This window comes from Genypterus blacodes, unplaced genomic scaffold, assembly GCF_046128005.1.
Source record: "Genypterus blacodes isolate CSIRO-AG114 ecotype Tasmania unplaced genomic scaffold, CSIRO-AGI_Gbla_v1 ptg000003l_1, whole genome shotgun sequence".
NCBI lineage: Eukaryota > Metazoa > Chordata > Actinopteri > Ophidiiformes > Ophidiidae > Genypterus > Genypterus blacodes.
In genome coordinates, this window is record NW_027466817.1 from 5,756,697 (window position 1) to 5,775,195 (window position 18,499).

The following is an 18,499-nucleotide window of genomic DNA, read 5'->3' on the forward strand; positions in this document are numbered from 1 at the left end:
GAGTTTTTTTTTGTGCATGTGTGGTCAATAAAACAATGTTAGGCTGTATCCAACGGCCATGTTCCGCCGCAACATCTTGCCTGGCTTAATTCTAATGGACCGGACATACACCTCACACTCATATACACACACTCATTCTCCAACTCACTCTGTGTTCTCTATTGTCTTCCTCTTTCCTCTTTTCATCTCAGACACAAAAAAGTCAGTCATTTTGTTTCTCTCTCTCTCTCTCTCTCTTGCTCTCTCCCTCCCTCCCTCTCTCGGCTCCTTTATCAGCCCTGAAAAAAAAGAAAGAAGGAGAAACGGCAGAGCAGAGGATGAAAAATAGCGGTTGGGAGTAAGATATCATGTCATCTCTGACCTGGAAGACAGAAGGTGGAGGGACAGATAGAGAGCAAGACTTAGGGACAAGCACAGCAGACAGCGAAGAGGGATATAGTGTAGCTAAATAGGCAGATTGTAAGATCAGGGGACCTGCTCTAAATCACCAGTAGCTGTGATAGGATGGGAGGAAAGGAGGGGGTGAAGGAGAGCAAAAGAGCAAGAGAGAGCGAAAGGAAATGGGATGGAGATGTGTGATGAGAGGTACAAAGAGAGGGAGGGTGATAACTGGTGCCAGACAGCTGTGAGAGTATCTTGGTGTGTGTGTGCGGGTGTGCATGTGTGTGTGTGTGTGTGTGTATGTGTGTGTGTGTGCGTGTGCGTGTGAATGTGTGTATGTGTGGGTGATTGTCTGGGCCTGTGTCTGCATGTGGATCCATTCTGACATCACGTCACTGTTATACAAAGAAAATCCGATTAATTTTAGAACAAAAAAAAATTACAAACAGGCGGATTTTTGCAGACGCTGTACCAGACTGTTGTGGTGAAAGAAAAAAAGAGAGAGAGCTGAGCCTGAAGGCAAAAGCTCTCAATTTACCAGTCAATCTGTGTTCCAACCCTCACCTATGATCATAAGCTCTGGGTCGTGACTGCAAGAATGTGATCGCGGATATAAATGGCCCAGATGCGTTTCCGCTGCAGGGTTCTGGGATTCAGCCTTTAGGGATGGGGTGAGGAGTTCGGACATCGGGAAGGAGCTCAGAATAGAAACGCTCCTCCTTTGCGTTTAAACGTGCGAGCTGAGGTGGTTTGGGACATCTAATCCTGGACATCTTCCACGGGAATACTCCAGGCACGTCCAACTGGGAGGAGACCACAGCATAGACCCAGAATATGCTGGTGGGATTAAACCTCCTGTTTGACATGGGAACGCCTTGGGATCTATTGGGAAGACTGGGAAGACATAGCAAGAGAGAGGAATATCTGGGCTATGTTGCTTAGCCAGATAAGTGGTGGAAAACAGATGGATGAATAGATGGATGGGTACTTCTAAACTACCTATCTATTACACCTAATGCAGATGTTACATTCTTTAGCAATATGTAATAAATGTTGAGCTAAGTGGGTGTGGCTTATTCTTCATAAAGTGCTGCGTTTCAAGAATGAATTAGTCTCTTGTAACCAAACTGGGTGGATATGTGCAGCCACTACTTGTACAGTGGAGGGAGGGGGGAGTGAAAACAGTCAATAACCTATTAAATTTCATCGCTGAGAGATGGATAATTGGATGACAGTGTGGCCTTGGCAGAGGTATGTGCTCTCTTGAGTGGCCTCTGTTTGTATATATTAATACTGTCAGGGTGCTGGGTTGTGTTCTGTTTAACTGTAAGCTCCAGACATTTCAGCCAGAGAAGCCTGCTGCAGGCAACAGTGAAAACAGGCCGTCTGTCTGTGAGCTCAGACATGCAAGCCTCTCACTCTGTATCCTCATTGCGTGTGGCTGCAAGGTCACAGGGCTAGACAGCCAGCTACACACACACACTCACTCACACACACACACACACACATTAACTGATCATGCCGCCTGTGAAGGGATTACACTGAGAAGCCGACAGAGTTAGGCGGGCTAGGGTTAAGTCTGTGTGTGCGTGCATGTGTGCATGTGTATGTCTGCGTGTGCATGAAGGAGGGAGTGCCACATACTGTCATGACACGCAGAATTAAAACTGATTTCCAATTTACTTTCTCAAGAGCGAGGCAGCAGCTGCACATGGCATGGAAGAGGAGCTGATCACAAAAACTGCAGCTCTCACACACACACACAAACACACACACAAGCTCATTTCCACTCATTAAATGATTCAGAAAAAGATACTTAAATGCAAATGGTTGAAGTTCACCACACCAATATGCTTTAATTCATTTTTTTGGGAATATGACTCCTAGCAGTGGTTTTTCTTGCATAAATATCACGATACAAACATGGAACAAACAGCCTTCTTTAACCTTTGCTTATTCCAGACGGAACATTTTGATAAAATTCCACATTGAGGTTTAAGCGCACAAGCAGACAGTGAACAGTGGTGTAGAGATTTGGTATTTTGCTCAATTACATCTCAAGAACTGTCTGTAGTGAACAGACTGCATTAATCTCAAACTGCCGCTCAAATCCATAGTAGAATACCTCCACCAAGGCCGAACAAGCCAAGGCCAAATTTTTCCTCTTCTGTTTTTTTTGTGGAAACTTTTCTTTGGTGAAATTCTCTCACTGTATTTGCCCCGTCCAAACTACTTGGATGGGAAAGCCATGGACACTCCACACAGGGCTGACGCAGGGATTCACATGTCAATACTCAATATCTTTTTTTACCTTCCTTTTACCTGACTTTGAATTATCAGACTCCGACAATAGGATGCGAGTCAGTGAAACCTGAGCAGCGCTGTGTACTTTGTGTCTGTAGGCACCAGACGAGCCAGAAAGAGGATCTGCTGTCCCAACAGGAAGACTCAGAAAAGTTGCACACAGAAACACTACTCAGGTACAATTTGTTCTCGTGTTTTATTTTTCATTTCACCTTTTTCCTCTCCTGTTAAATAAATGATGTCATCTTCTGTCCGCACTTTTTTACGCCATGTCCTTCTGCATCTTCTCCCCCTGTGTTTCCTCTCTACTGTTACCATCCATTTCCTCCTCCTATCCTTTCCACAATCTTTGTACTCGTGCCTCTCATTCCCCTCCTGATGGTTCTCTTCCTCTTCCTCTGCTTCATCCTTCATCTCCCTCGTCACACAGAGAGGTAGATATTGGAGGGATATTAGTGTCAGCTTAGATCTGCTCTTGGATCACTTGAGGAGATCTTAGGATCCATAAAGTGCCATTGACACAGCAGAGAATCTCGTGTGAGGCTGGTGCAACAGATGGAAGCACTTCTTGGCTGGCGCGGAATCATCACACACACACTCATCTGTGCATATGGGCACAAACACAGCTAGGCAGAGACGCAGTGGCACTTTTTCTACTGGATTGAATTACGCTAATGTGCAGGCAGCCACATGTGCACACACACACCCAACCCAAATGTATACATACACACATTCACACATGCGCCCTCTCATCTTCTTTACGCAGGCGTTAGATGTATTCAGGGTGTGTATTTTTTCACATGGTATCTGCTGGTGTTCTTTTTCTGCCTGGTGTGTTCAATTACACTGTCAATTTATTCCCCTTCCCACACAGCAGTCTCTGATCTCACCCTCTGGCTCCTATACAGCTCAACATATGATAGCACTCCACCAGAGGGGATACAGGCTATTTCGAAGGGGATGAAGGGGAGGCACCCCATGGGGAAAATTTGAGGAGAAATACCTCACCAAATTGACTAAACTAGAAGACCATAGGTGAAGAAAACACACAAAAGCAATACTTAATCAGTTCTGATACAGTTTTGATGAATGGTCTGTGGATGGACCTTAACTTTGAAAACATCTAGGGATTCTCTGCATATATGTGCCAAGAACAATATTCACTAAATTATCCCTGTGAAAAGCTCCACCTCTCTGTTTTATGAGACAGAATGTCTATACTCTATGTGTGTGTATCAAACCGCCTATATAAATGTGAAGCACATTGCTAAGAATGGAGAGTCAACAGCTTCTCTGTTATGTAACAGACTAACTCTGATGCTCACACTCACCAGTTGACCTGTCCGTGCATGTTGACTTTCTGAGTGCCTCTGCTGGCAGGGCATCAGCGTGCATACGCACGTCCTGTACGCACGTTGAGAAAAAAATCTCTCCCCCTGCGTAATAAGTGTGTGTGTGTGTGTTCACCATCTCCTTTGCAGGTTAAAAGGGAAGGTGGACGAGAAACATCAGAGGTGGTTGTCATGCCAGCAAAGGTGCGACTCCATGCAGGCGCAGCTGTCGACATGGCAACGGCGAGAGGATCAGTCCAAGCGGAAGTACTTGGCATCCGAGGAGGAAGCGACAGCGCTGAAAAGAGCTTTGGAGAAGGTCCGGCAGGAAACTGTAGAACTGAGGAGAGACAGGTGAGAACTGTGACATGAGTTCAATCAAGTGCCGGTGTAATGCAAAGCACTAATGACCCACCTGACAACCAGCGTTGGCCATGGGGATTGAAACAATTACAAATGAAAACTTAGTGTTCTGCTGTGCTCAACAGCAAAGCCACAGTCTATGAACTACCACTGAATCCCTCATAGGGAAAGAGACTGTTTCCTTTTAATGCTAAATAATTACATCCCTTTGTGTCTGAGGGAACATTGGGTGAGTACAGTCAGTAATCGTTTGTGTGTGAGAGTGTATAGACAAAACCAAGGCCCTAAGCCCCCTCTGTGAATGTAGTGAGTGAATGTAATAGAGTGCTGGGAGCTGTGCCCAGTCTCTTATGTAAGGTCTCGCTTCTCCCTGTGTGGCTAGCCGCCTCTGCCTCACACACTTCTCAAGAGCCTCACATTTAACGCTTCACTATCGGGTTTTCATCAGGCCGACAGGTTTGTGTGCCTGCCTGCTCTAAGGTCATGGGTATTACACCGCGCTATTACATTTACAGAAGCGCTTATCAGGTGATTTCAAGCCTGACTGATAGTGGGATAAACAATTTTCTGCTTTTTGACATAGGATTCCAAATTATCACTAGCGGAATTTTTTTTCTTCCCATATCAGTCCTTTCCCTTCTATGAAAGGCCTCAGTCGCCATTCTGTCTCCTCTCTGGTTAAGTCTTAGGAGGGATTACAGGTCATTTGTGAAACTGTGCCTCCACTGCCAAATCCTTCCAAAGACTTTATTTTTTTTGAATTGGGAGGATTTTTGTTCATTATTTCATTCACATAAAATTGCATTTTTCCATTTTCTTGAATACAGCTGAGACATTTGCTTCTAAGACCAAGTTTAAATGAACGAATATTACATTTCTTCTTCTGAACCAGTATAATTAAAGCATGTCCGCCTAGGCTGAAGTAGTTGAATTTTCCCAATTAATGTCATTATTGACTTAATTATAAATGTCCTTTTGGGGAGACACCCAGGCTTGTTTCTCTGCTTTGTCCTCAGCTGAACTGGGCCGTGTTGTTAGAGGTCAGTGTGTGTGTGTGTGTGTGTGTGTGTGTTTGTATGTGTGCTTCAGATGCACAGAAGGGCTCAGAGAGGAAAGGGAGGATTACTGACTGTACTGTACTTTAAGTCCCCACAACAAACATGCGCGTATTCACACACGCATGCGTATGCACACACAGATAGACACACATTCCGAGATGCCTTTGTTCTTCCATTCGGTTCACATTATGAAGTTGAGACATTTCCACTGACCTCCAGTGACCCATGAAAGGACATACTGTTCAATTGTTCCTACATCTGCCAGTCACACACACAAACACAGACACACAAACTTTAACACCATAACCCATTTCAACAAACCCAGCCTCCCTGATTTATTCATTTCATCCAAATACATTTTGTCCCCTCTTACCCCCCACCCCCAGCATGCACACACACACACACACCCACACACGCACTTGTATGTTTCCCACTCTGTCCTCCGTCCAGCCCTTGATGTTGCCCTGCCAACCATTCTGTTGCCTGTTTTAACCAGAAACAAGGCTCATCACTTTCCAATGTGGAAAGAGAAATGATATGGTGTTATTGCCTCTTGATGTCCTTGGACCATTAGCCTGTGACAAACCTGTGCCTACTTTGCCACGTTGGATAAACACTGCAAATGTGATGAGATTGCGACTTAAATATGAATGGAGTTGCATATGCAGTATTTAATTAGCTAATTTACATTCAACAGTCGTTACACATGATAAGCTCTTACCAGTGAAGCAATAAAAGTAGTGCTAGTAGTATAAGAAACTATAAATCTTAAAACAAGAGAACAGGCGTCATCATCTTCTTGATCTCTGTCTATAACTGTTATAATCTGTCAATGCCTAATGCTCATGCTGAATCATTGTCCTAATGAAAGTTGCATGCTTACAGTCTTATTTTGACTGTGAAGTCAGGCTATAAAATGTGACCACTGTTGAGCATATGTTTGGATGTGCCAGATGTGCATCATCTGGATGTGGGCAAAATAGTGCTTTTTGATAATCCATAATTTTTTCATTACTGGTGTGTTTGTTTCTTGAGAAACAGGTCAAAATGTTGACAAAGAAAAGGAGAAAAGAATGTTTAAAAAAAATTCCTGTAGCCCTTCCTCACGTTACTTTTTGAGATATGCTGCAGAGAGAGTAAGAGGGGGAGAGACAGGTACAGTAAAATGACAACAAAAGGGCTAAATTGGGACTTCAAGCCTTTTCTATAGGTTGATTGTGATGTAATGACTGACTTAATAGATTCAGACTGATTTCAGTGAGGGGTGATAGGATTGTGGTAAGCAGAGAAGAGATGGAAGGCCATACGACTGGAAGGAGCGAGGAAGAGTGGGCCGAAGTAAGGAATGATAGGGAGGGGAATAGAGACAAGTCGGAAGGGATGGAGGGAAGAGGGAATGAAACAAAGGATGAGATAGGACGGGGGTGAGAGGGTGGGGGCCTGGGTGATTGTTTGAGGCGGGGTGGAGACCGTGACTGTGGTTGCAGTGGTTACTTCACACACTGTCTGGATCTTGCATGCGCACAGTCATGTAAACACACACACACACACACACACACACACACGCACATGCACACATAAATACATGACGGCTTTCCTTTGATTCAGAATAACTGACACAAACCTAAAAACAGACAGGGTGAGAGGGGAAAAGAGGAGAGAGAGGGCAGAACGAGTGAAAGCAGCCGAAAGCGTAAAAGATTTAAAAGTCAAGAGAGGTCAGGGGTATCCGTGCAGGTCCTCATCCATCTGATAAATGCGAAACGACTTGTTTCAAGAGGTCTTGGGGACGTTTGCATGATAATTCCAAAAACTGTCCTCTCTGTCTTTCTTCATGCTGCACTGTTCCGAGAAGACATTTTATGTACTGTGCCGCAGGCTTTGTTCAAATAGGCCAATATAAGAATTAAATAGATTACTATTGACAACACAGTGTTTACAATCTGGGTTTAACTGTATGGGCATTATCACAGTTGTACTACAAGATAACTCCCAACTGTCTTTGCCCTCATCTCCCTCTGTTTCTGACTTTTCCAGAGTGAGTACTATTTCATCTTTGTCTGGGTTTTTATTATTGATTTTTTTTTTTTATGGCGGCTCTTGGTCCCTTTTATTCACTTTTTTTATTCAGTCATAAATTGCCACTGCTGCAAATTCAAATGTCTAAATGTTTATAAGGCAGCCTGTTCCTGCTTTGAAAGATCGAGCAAGTGTGAGAAGATTCTTGAATTTGAAACTTTGATCGTCTTTCCAGGTGCAGAGTTATGGAGAAACTCGTGGATGTAAGTGATGTTGTCCTTGTCATTTTGATCTGCAATAAAAACTGTAAAAACGATTTAAAATTCCCACTCAGCTTAACTGTAAAAAAAAAAAACTGACGTAATATGGAGAAGTCAGACAAAGAAAATGATATCAGCATAAAGTGGAAAACGCAATGTGCCTTTTGAAGAGGAGGCAGCCGCTCACTCTGCACACACACACACACACACACACACACACCACACGCTGCACACACACTTGTCCTTAAAAGCAGCCTGGCGTGTGAGAGAATCAGAGAGTGCTCCCAGATTTTCCCTTCATTCCTCCCTGTTATCCCCCCAGACCTCCTTCTGAGGGCTGAATTTTGCACGCTTGTGCTCCCAGGGGGGTCACACGCACACACACACACATCGCCAAAACACTCACACACACAGTATATGCAAGCTGAGTTGATTTAGGACGTTTTATGCACCGGTCTGCCTTTTTATAATCATAAAGACAGGACTGGACACCAGCGTGCAACCACTCATATACACACATCCTCATAAACTTGTATGAATCAGCAGCTTGCCCTAATTTTCACATCAGATCCGCATTTGACTTTAAAGCTCTCAGCTAGGAGACAAAGACATAAAAGGAGCATGGCAGAGATAAACATAAACATTATTATTGTCTCATCATGTAGAGGTGTGCATACTAGCTGAGAACCATAGTATCTGTACGAGATGTATTTCCTGTGCTGTGAAGTATGTGTAACAGTGTGTGTAGCCGATGATATCTGCTCTCCCAATCCAATCTTTCCACCAGGCTGGAACACATTTAAATGAGTCACTTCTGTATCAGGGCATCAAACTTGCAACCCTTGCATTCATGCATGTGTCTGTCTGCATCTATTTTGTCTTTCTGTGTGTGTGTGTGTGTGTGTGTGTGTGTGTGTGTGTGTGTGTGTGTGTGTGTGTGTGTGTGTGTGTGTGTGTGTGTGTGTGTGTGGGTAGGCTGATGTGATTAGCCACAGCCAGTGGAGTGAATAATATTTTGTCTACCCTGACAGGAAGACAGAATGTAGCTGTTACTCTATTATACTGTAGATCATCTGCTCCACTATCAGATTCACGCAGTCTCTCTCTCTCACACACACACACACACACACACACAAACACACACACACACGTTTTCTTTGCTCATTTATGGACTAAAGTGTGTTCTCAAACCGACCTACAGATGATCCCACTTAGAAAGAGTGCTACAGATGCATCAGGCTCACATATTTCATCGTTTGTGATTTACAATGTCCCGTTGCCATTGTGTGTCTGCGTCTGTGTGTGTGTGTGCGTCTGTGTGTTTCCAAGATTTATGCTGCTTAACATTTTATCAGCAAGACCACCTGCTGAAATGGCATGTTATATTTCTTTCTTTCTTTCTTTCTTTCTTTCTTTCTTTCTTTCTTTCTTTCTTTCTCATCATGAGTAAATATTATTAAAGCTTTTTGGACCGTGGCACATACGGATGTGATGTTAGTTAGTCACTCAACTGCTGAAAGTGCTGCACTGTAACGATCCAAGTTGGTGTGTGTGGGAGAGACTCTTCGCTCATGTTGCCATGTGAAAACATCTGTGTGTCATTTTGATGTGTCGAGTATGTTGTGTGTGTGTGTGTGACTGTGTGTGTGTGTGTGTGTGTGTGTGTGTGTCTTATCTGCCTGCTTCTGTTTCTCTTCCTGTTCATCAACAGAGTACAGAGCGCCTTTGTGAGACAGCAGTCAGCAGTCAGTTAAAGTAAAAATGTCATATTTGTGAGTTTTAGGGCATTGACAGGTACAGAACAATAAAGGTCACACAAACAGACCGAAGACTCACTATCTGCCTCTCCTTTCTCAAATAAGGAATTAATGATTTGCTGTGAGTGCAAAATGTCATGTGAACATAGTTTTAGATGTCAAGCTTTGATAATGATCCACTTATCTTCCTTATCAATTGTTAGAACAGAGGAATGTATATAATGACTTCATGAGCTGAGCTACACGTTTTTGCTTTCATAAACTAATGCATTTGTCCACTTCCATTGACATGCAGCTCACAAAATGATTCCAGGATAACTGGATAACAGGAATCAGATGTAGCCTCTTACATAAGCAGCGGATGCTTGCTTGTTTTCATATTTATATAATTGTTTTGTTGAAGATACAACATGTGAGTGATTTGTTGTGTTCATGACGGAATAAGGTATTATCACTGTTACACCTACCCACTAGGTAGGAGGCATCTTGATCCAGTGTGTGTGTGTGTGTGTGTGTGTGTGTGTGTGTGTGTGTGTGTGTGTGTGTGTGTGTGTGGCAGGCAGCATTTGATAGATTCCCATTGCAAAGCCCTGACGAAGACAGAGGAGGACTGCAGACAGCAAATGGCCTTGAAGGTAGGACTGTATAAATACTAACAATAACTCCTTCACCACCATTTCATCAATTAACTCGGCCATAGAAACAATATCGTGGTCCCTTTCTCACATGCTCCTGCAATAGAAGAGATGCGCACACTCGTAATGTCTGTGACTGTGTTACTTTACGGCTGGCTCACAATTAGTTACATAGTCGCCAAGTAAATGGATCCAATGCGTCCAATCCTTTGTCACAGTTCAATAGAGTTTAACAGGGAGTATCCTAACACACACAATGTGGATGAGATTATAGTGCTCTAAGACCACCAGCCTGACACCAGAACACACACACACACACACACACACACACACACACACACCAATCTGTCTTTTATTAGTCAAACATGCAGTCAAATGTGTAGTTGTCTGTATTCTTCCGTCTGCATGTCTGGCGGTAAGAGTCATTACGGTTTAGCTGAATGTCACAACAAGGGGACAAAGAACCGAACCGAATAGAATAGAATAGAATAGAATAGAATAGGACAGAACAGAACAGAACAGAACAGAATAGAATAGAATGTTTATATTTGCTATAGATCATCATTATCAAGTAGTTTAATGACTGGATAGTATTGGTGCCATTTCATGTATAAAATGATGTTTATGAAATAATGTTTGCCAAAAACACACACTTTCGAATATGTTGAATTTGTGCAGTGACTGCAACGTGGCTCTGATCCTTTCTGCTCCTGTGGGATGTGTTTGCACTCGTGTACCTCTGAGGATTTCTGGCATAACACTGCAGTGATGATGGCCTTCAGGTGCCAAGCACTATTAAAATAGCACATGGAGTACATGCCAGAGGACCGCTAACACACAGGTTTCACACACATTCAAACATGTGGACTTACACACACTGACAGATAGATGCTCTAAGATGGTTCCCACAAACACACGCATTGTTCCTTGTTTGCTTCCTGACCCTCACACGGGCCAATACTCAGAGAAAGGAAGTGATCATTCTTGTACAATTTGCAGATACAGATGGCAGCTGCTTTGTTGGCACACGCACAGGCACACACATACACACATACACACCTCTGCCCTTCACACGTACATCCAGCAGAAGAGGAAGTGGTGTTTTCTCATTTGATTCAACTCACGCAATCTTTGTCTTTCATACAGTCTCATAAACCACAAGCATAACACACACACACACACACGCACAGGCTCAAATATACACACATTTACACGCCAATCCGGCTTTTTTTCCTCTGACACCCACATGCACTCTTTCTCTTCTTTCACACATGCTCTCACGCAAACATACACTTACAAACACACAGACACGCACGCACAACCACAATGATCTCAGCTCATGGTGCTGACACAGTTTGTCTGATCTCAAGTTGCTGGTGGAAAGCAAACAAGGTGGCCTTGGCTAAGCCAGACTAAAAATATGTCACATGTAGCATCGGTGCCCCACTCCTAACGGCCAAAGCTGACATTTTATTTCCCAGATGATTTCTTTTTTAACTATCAAAGCAACAAAGCACTGTCTTTGTTACGCTCTGTGACAAAGCTCTGCATAACGAATTTCAGTGAAAAGGTTAGAAGTTGTTTTATGCTGAGCTCAACAACAAAAAATCAATAACACATTTCTCAGAAGTGACTTAGAGGTTATGGTGAGGTTGGAGATATGTGGCTATGGCAACATTTCCACTAGGTTCTTAAAGCCTCATGGCTCTGGATCAAAGCGTGAGGCCAAAAACACTCATAACAGCTGTAAATGTTTAAGTTTAACATTAGAGGGATTTTCAGGTAGTATAAGTACTCAGCAGTTTGGTTCACCACTTTGGTCTCAACGTTTACATGCACTTAATACTCATATTGCGTTTTGTCCTTACTGCGATTACCGTAAAGGCATAATGCGATTAAGCTCTGTACATAAACAGAATTAATATGACTCTGCTGTTATGCGGGTACACGTCATGTTGAGCAATCGCAGTATGACTCAAGTCTGTCCATTGTGGAAATGCATGCAGAGGCAGAATACTCTGATTTCATGCCTGAATAAATCCAATTTCAATCACATAATCTAGGCCTATTACTTAAGTAAGCATACATCAATTTGTATCAATTTCGATCACATTAACATGTATACATGAAGTTTTAAAGTTGATATAAACTGACTCTATGCTCCAAGACCCCAGTGTACTTCAAACAAACTAAAGCTTTCAGAGCCAAAGGATGTCTTTTTCTAAGTTATACATGAAATGATTTCTATATTCTTTGTCGTTTTTTGCCCATGAACTACACTTTATACTTCTGATAACCACCAGCCTGTCTTTGCCCTCTTTTTAGCTGCTTAATGAACTGCAACCACTGCCAATTGTTCTCTCTTCTTTTCTTTCACCGGCGCCACCTGTGGACAGAGTTGGCTCCATTCTTCTCAGTGACATTAAAAAAAAAAATCCAATACGGACTATACTGCATGTGGTGTTCTGGGACATCTCAGACATCACTGGCCTGCTCTTTTGTTGTTTCATTTTTTGTCTTTTGTCTTTTTTTCCCTTCACTCTGTGGCCTTGTCTTCTCTCTTTCTAGCTTATAGAAATCTGCACATTAGTTTAATGGATCTGATTTAGAGACATAATTTAGGGATGTACCAAATTTATACTTGAAGTTTCAGGTTACATCTTTTATGTGACAAAGCTTTTTTTTATGGTCTTTTTTTTATGGTCTTGCATCTCAGATAACAATGTGTTTTAAAATGACATATATTCAAATGGTTGTACCCTTGTGCACACATATTCATACTTAAATAGAATACGTTTGTGTAAGTGTGTGTCATTCTTCTCCTTTTTGTTTTCGCTTCTGCAGTTGGCTGATTCCCTGGAAGAGCAGAGGACCCAGAATGCTTTGCACCTGAAGGAGCAGAGGGAGGAGTTTCAGCGGGAGGTGGAGTTAGAACTGATGATTGACAGGGAGAAGAACCAATTGCTGCTACTGCAGTACCAGCGAGACAGCATACAGCTTCAGCAGAAGGTGAAATGCTGCTGAAAATGGCATGATCGCTTTACACAATACAGCTTGTGATCTCTGTATTTGTGTAAGAGTGTAGAGTGTAAAGCTCCTCCAAATGCCTATTGATTTTTCTTCAACTACTCACTCAGCCTTCCTTTGCCATCCCTTCCCCTTCCCATATTTTTTCATATATTTTGACAGACAACTCAGAGATTTGACAGAAATGAAGCAGATAGAGATGAAGCACATTGTTCTTATTTTTATGTTTCATTTTTTCTTTTTCTTCGCTGCATTGGTTTGCTTCATTCCTTTTTATATGCGTCTAGCAGCATAGGTTTCACTTTGTTTACAGTTTTTAGTTTAATGCTTGTCTGATCCATGCATGTGTTTGTCTGTGTGCACTTGAAGTAAAGTGTGTATTTGTTTATGTTAAATGTATGTGTATCTCCCTCAGAAGCCTCTTGGATCACAGACACTCCTCCCTTGAACAATCCACCGTACACTTACATACTCACAGATACACACACATACAGTGTGCAATGTGATCAGTCCCTTATGTAAAAAGGGGGATAATGAGGACCAGAGACAGACAGACTGTGGGCCGACTTAAGATCCAGACAGTAGGGCAGAGAAAATCAATAACAGAACCCAACGACTCAATGGGTGAACAGGCTGTTACTGTTGCTGCACCCCCTCACCCAAAAAAGGGTGTTTTTTACAAAAGACCACACATATGAATGTTTTAAGTGTTGTAATTAAATGAATAAGGAATACATTTTGTTCTTATTCTATCCACCTTCAGCTTGAGTCGAGAGAGCAAGAGATGAGAGATCTGCAAGAGGACCTGCAGTGGGAGAGGAGAAGAGGGGAGGAGTCACGACACATCTCAGCCGTCTGAGCGAGTTATAACACTAACACACATACACAAAGTGGGCAAACACACACTACTGGACACGAATCCTCACCTCATTTGTGGTGAGGGGTGATTCTTTCTCTGTCCTTTAGGTCAACTTCCCCAAGGACCTAATTTGCCTTTATGAACTCTGTCTTCCCTCACAGTTTCCCACTCAAATCTGAAAATGCTCTTTACTGCCATCTGTTTTATAATGGAGGAATGTTTAAATCTTAAAAAGACACAAAATGTGTTTTAGAGGGTTGATTATTATTATTATTATACATTTTGCATGTACACACTATGTGAGTTTTCACATCGTCACAACGCCTCATTCCTACATGAGTCATTGAGATAGATAGATAGATAGATAGATAGATAGATGTGCCTTTGTGTATTTTAATTCATTCCTTTCCTTCTTCCTTCCTCCATCCCACCCAGGACACCAGTCTCACATCCATCCTTAGTCTAGACAGGTCATGATGTCAAGTTAGTGCCACCACTCTTCCCATCCTCCTAGTCCTCCTCTCACACCATGTTCACCTGCAACTCCCTCCTCCCCCTCCTCCACATTTGACGGGCCCCTCCCCCTCCCTCCTTTGTGTCCTCCCGTGTCTCTTTCACCCCTGTCCAAATAGGGTCAGCCAGTTCAAGGCGCCTTGATGCCAATTTCACAGCTGACATGCTCCTTTATGTCTGCGTGGACGGACAGCAGCCCACCTCCCTGCCTCCCACAGCCCCATTCTTTCTTTCTTTCTTTCTTTCTTTCTTTCTTTCTTTCTTTCTTTCCCCTGTTGGTAAGATGGTGTTTAGACATTTTCATTGAGCAGTAGACCATATACGTAACACCCACCACCTAATCCATTTTTAAGACTGCAAAATATTTAAGGTTTAGGAATAAAAAGGGCCCTTATGTGACTGAATAACCGATTGATAGCATCATAAAAAGCAAAGCACAGTCAAAAGTTTCAACAGGCAAAGAGATAATTATTTCTTCCTTTGCCCCATATCAGTATGTCAGCATGAGAACATTTTCACATCCTACATGATAACAAAACTGTGATGGGCTTTATGTGATGAAGATTATGAATATAGGAATTACAGGTGTCAGTGCTGTACAGGCATGTCCTTCTGTGGCCTGTAAGCCTGATCGCTTTCTGCCCTCTGCTAGTAAGTATGTTCCTATAGCTTCTCCAGCCCCCCCACCTCATCCCTACTACTTTCATTATGGTCTCTCTCTCTCTCTCTCTCTCTCTCTCTGCCTCACTGACTCTGCTTAGCCCAGCCCCTCCCTTTCTGGCTTTGCAACAGATAGACCATGGTAGACAGGAAGAGAAGGTCACTTTGTCTGGGGGGGGGGGAAAGACATTTGACCTTTCACCCATAGCACAACACACAGCTGCCAGGTTAGGGGTCAAAGGTTTACGTGTGTATCTACGCTTGTACATTCTACTTTCTGTGTGTGCGTCTCGCTTAAAAGAAATCCTGTAAGCGTGTCACAACTTTCAGCCTGTGTTTTGCATGTGTGTACATTTGTACGGTCGCTGTACACTGTGCGTGTGTACGTGAAAACATATGTGTCTTTGTGCATGTGTGTGTTGCAAGTGGAGTGTGGTTTACAGTGGTTAGATTAAAAGCAGGGGCTCTGTGTGCCTGCGTGTGACTTCCATCTAATAGCCCTATAATCCTGCTCTCACTCGGCGCCCCTAATGATGGCCGACTCTCTCTACAGCTAGACTGGCATGCAGGCACGACATCACACACACACACACACACATACACACACACACGCCGGATCTAACACATGCCTGCATAAACAGGCAGGAAGGAGGCTCACTCTCAAAGTCTTGCATACACACACACACACACACACACACACACACACACACACACAATGAAAGCAAGAAAACACATGTGTGCAAACTGTCTGACACCCTCACAACCACTGCATACAATGGCAATGATGTGGTACATTACACATAGAACGTGGATCCGCTGGTGTCGAGGGATACAAAGACACACGCACACACACACACACACACACACACATTTCTTATAAAGGCAATACATGTTTGCTCATCCATTCAAATAGACAAAACAGCATATTCCACTTGACTCGCTTGTTTTGAGTGCAGCTTACCTGTTTCAGTCTTTTGAAAACTCATTTTCTTCATGCTAGTGAAGTGCTCGGCCTTATTCTTGTTTCAAAACGGTGTCTGTTATGAGTTCAACTCTGCAGGATGAGACAAACTGGCCAAAATATGAGCCTGCTGCCTCTTAAGACAACCTTACACATGCAGGTTCATGTAAGATGTAATGAAACACCAAATAAATATATAAAGGATGTTGCACTTGGACATCTAGAGCTGTGGTGTACATGTGTCATATTTTGAAGTAAACCTGACATGTTGATGTGATTAATAGAATATCACATCAAATTCCTTGCAGTCTTTTCTGACTTGAATCATGAATTGTGTATGTCTATGTCAGGGAGGCAGTAGCTCAGTGGGTAGAGCTTCCGCTTGGGAACCAGAGGGTTGCCCGTTCGAGTGCCTGCCGAGGTGCCCCTGAGCAAGGCACCGAACCCTAAATTGCTCCCCCCTCTGCGAAGGGTGGTAATGTAATGTAAGTCGCTTTGGATAAAAGCGTCTGCCAAATGATCGTAATGTAATGTAATGTAATGTCTGCGTTGATGTATTCTGACAGTGTATGTATGTCTCTCTGTCTGGGTCTGTAGCCTGGTGTGTGAGTTACAACAGCTTGAATGCATCTGTTTCTTTTGCCTTTCCCTGACTGTGGTGACTGTGGTCACCATGAACTAATGAAAAGAAGCACTCGCAAAAGCTGTCTGTCTCTATCCGCTTAACTACATCTGACTGTTTCATTATTGCATTCATCATTGACTGCTTGTTCTTAATTAACTTTGCAGTGTAGGTATTTGTTAAAACTGAATATATAGTTGTTTTTACATGTTTTTTAGTGCCTGTATGTGTGTATGTGTCTGTGTGTGTCTCAGTTTTTCCCTTTCTATCTTGTTCTGTCAGATGTATTATGTTATATGTTATTTCTATCAACCAATAACATTTACTTTAAGGTATTTCCCATGCATTATCATTATCATTATAGTTTCTATCTATTAAATCTGTATATTAAGAATAATATTTAAAACCTGAAACAAATTAATATATTTCCAGTCCGAACACTACATTAAATGACTGGTATTAAAATATATTTGACTCTTTCTTTCCACCCTCCAGGTGGCGCTACTCCAGGAGACAGTAAGGAGAGAGTGTGTGGAGAGGGAGGAGCTGACTGCCGCTCTGTCTGAGGCTCAAGAGGAACTCCACAGGCTGAAACCTCCAGCTACTCATCCGGTGCGATCCAGGCCTCCTCCACAACCCCCAGAGAGAAACGCGTCCCCGGCGAGCCATCACGACAGCCTCCCCGGCCAAGCCTGGGTACGCCTGACTCGCTCCCCAGCCTCCCCCAACACACTCCCAACCTCCCCGTCTTCCCACGCAGAAGGAGGCAGGCGCCGAGGGAGCAATGCATGGGGAGCAGGGAGGAGTTTGGATGAGTCCTGGGATGGGAATGGGGTGATAGACGGAGAGAAAAGGAGAGAGTGGACGCTGCCCCGACTGAGAGGGAGCGGAGCGATGGGTGAAGTCAGATGTAAGGTCAATGTAGTTACACGGAGGGAGGAGAAACTTTAAAAAACAACAACCTGGAAAGAGACTAGAGGTGTTAGTGTTGGCTGTCAGTATACATTCAAACATTCAAACACCGCTTCAATAGAGAGATGTGCAGAATAGAGCTGCCAAACGTTCACTTTTACGCCGCTGACACAATTGTGTAATGCTCAGAACATACAGTTAATGAGCTGCACATGGTTGTTTGTAGATCAGTTAATTCACTGACATTTACTTATAAAAGCCATGTTGGATCTTACTTCTGAGGCTTTATAGCGCAGGATCAGCGGATTTTGTTGTTGAGGTCTCATAATGCTCAAACTGCACAGTATTCAGATACACTGCTGCCTGGAATAACTTATGAATTGATTCTAAACTAAAAGGCTTGGTTACCCTGTGTGAAATCAAAAGGATTTTTAAGCATTAAGCGACTTGATTAAGGGATCACGATTAGACTTTGATCTCTTAGGATTGTTTTTAAGAAGCGTTACCTAATAGATATTGCATTCTGCAAATACGTGTTGATGTTGCCGTCTTGGAATTTGGGATCTTACTGGGTTGAATAAAGACTCTAATAATAGTTAATGGGACTCAAGTAAACCTTTGATAGAATTCCCACCCGGCAGTGGATACAGTCCGACATCATTCCCTGATGTATTTGTCCACTTGCCTGACACTAAGTCACAGGGACACACGCAGTCGCCACACACGGCACACAACTGCAGAGTTCTGCTCATCCACCAGCAAACTCCCAGGACACACCACTCTAACAGACATGCACTTGTTTTCTCACAAACCAACTCACGCAGTCTCACTGGCACG

General features: G+C 43.1%; 1 protein-coding gene across 1 annotated transcript in view; it reads left to right on the forward strand.

The window, feature by feature from the left end:
* The window catches only part of lekr1 (Leucine-, glutamate- and lysine-rich protein 1), a 56,297-nt gene extending 38,709 nt beyond the window's left edge, over positions 1 to 17,588 (forward strand). Inside the window, exons 7-13 of the mRNA XM_076142683.1 lie at positions 2,784 to 2,861; positions 4,167 to 4,370; positions 10,033 to 10,108; positions 12,953 to 13,117; positions 13,899 to 13,988; positions 17,246 to 17,446; positions 17,511 to 17,588. Of these exons, the coding sequence (XP_075998798.1) occupies positions 2,784 to 2,861; positions 4,167 to 4,370; positions 10,033 to 10,108; positions 12,953 to 13,117; positions 13,899 to 13,988; positions 17,246 to 17,446; positions 17,511 to 17,588 (892 nt within the window). The remainder of the gene's footprint in view (positions 1 to 2,783; positions 2,862 to 4,166; positions 4,371 to 10,032; positions 10,109 to 12,952; positions 13,118 to 13,898; positions 13,989 to 17,245; positions 17,447 to 17,510) is intronic.
* Positions 17,589 to 18,499: the final 911 nt, after the last annotated feature.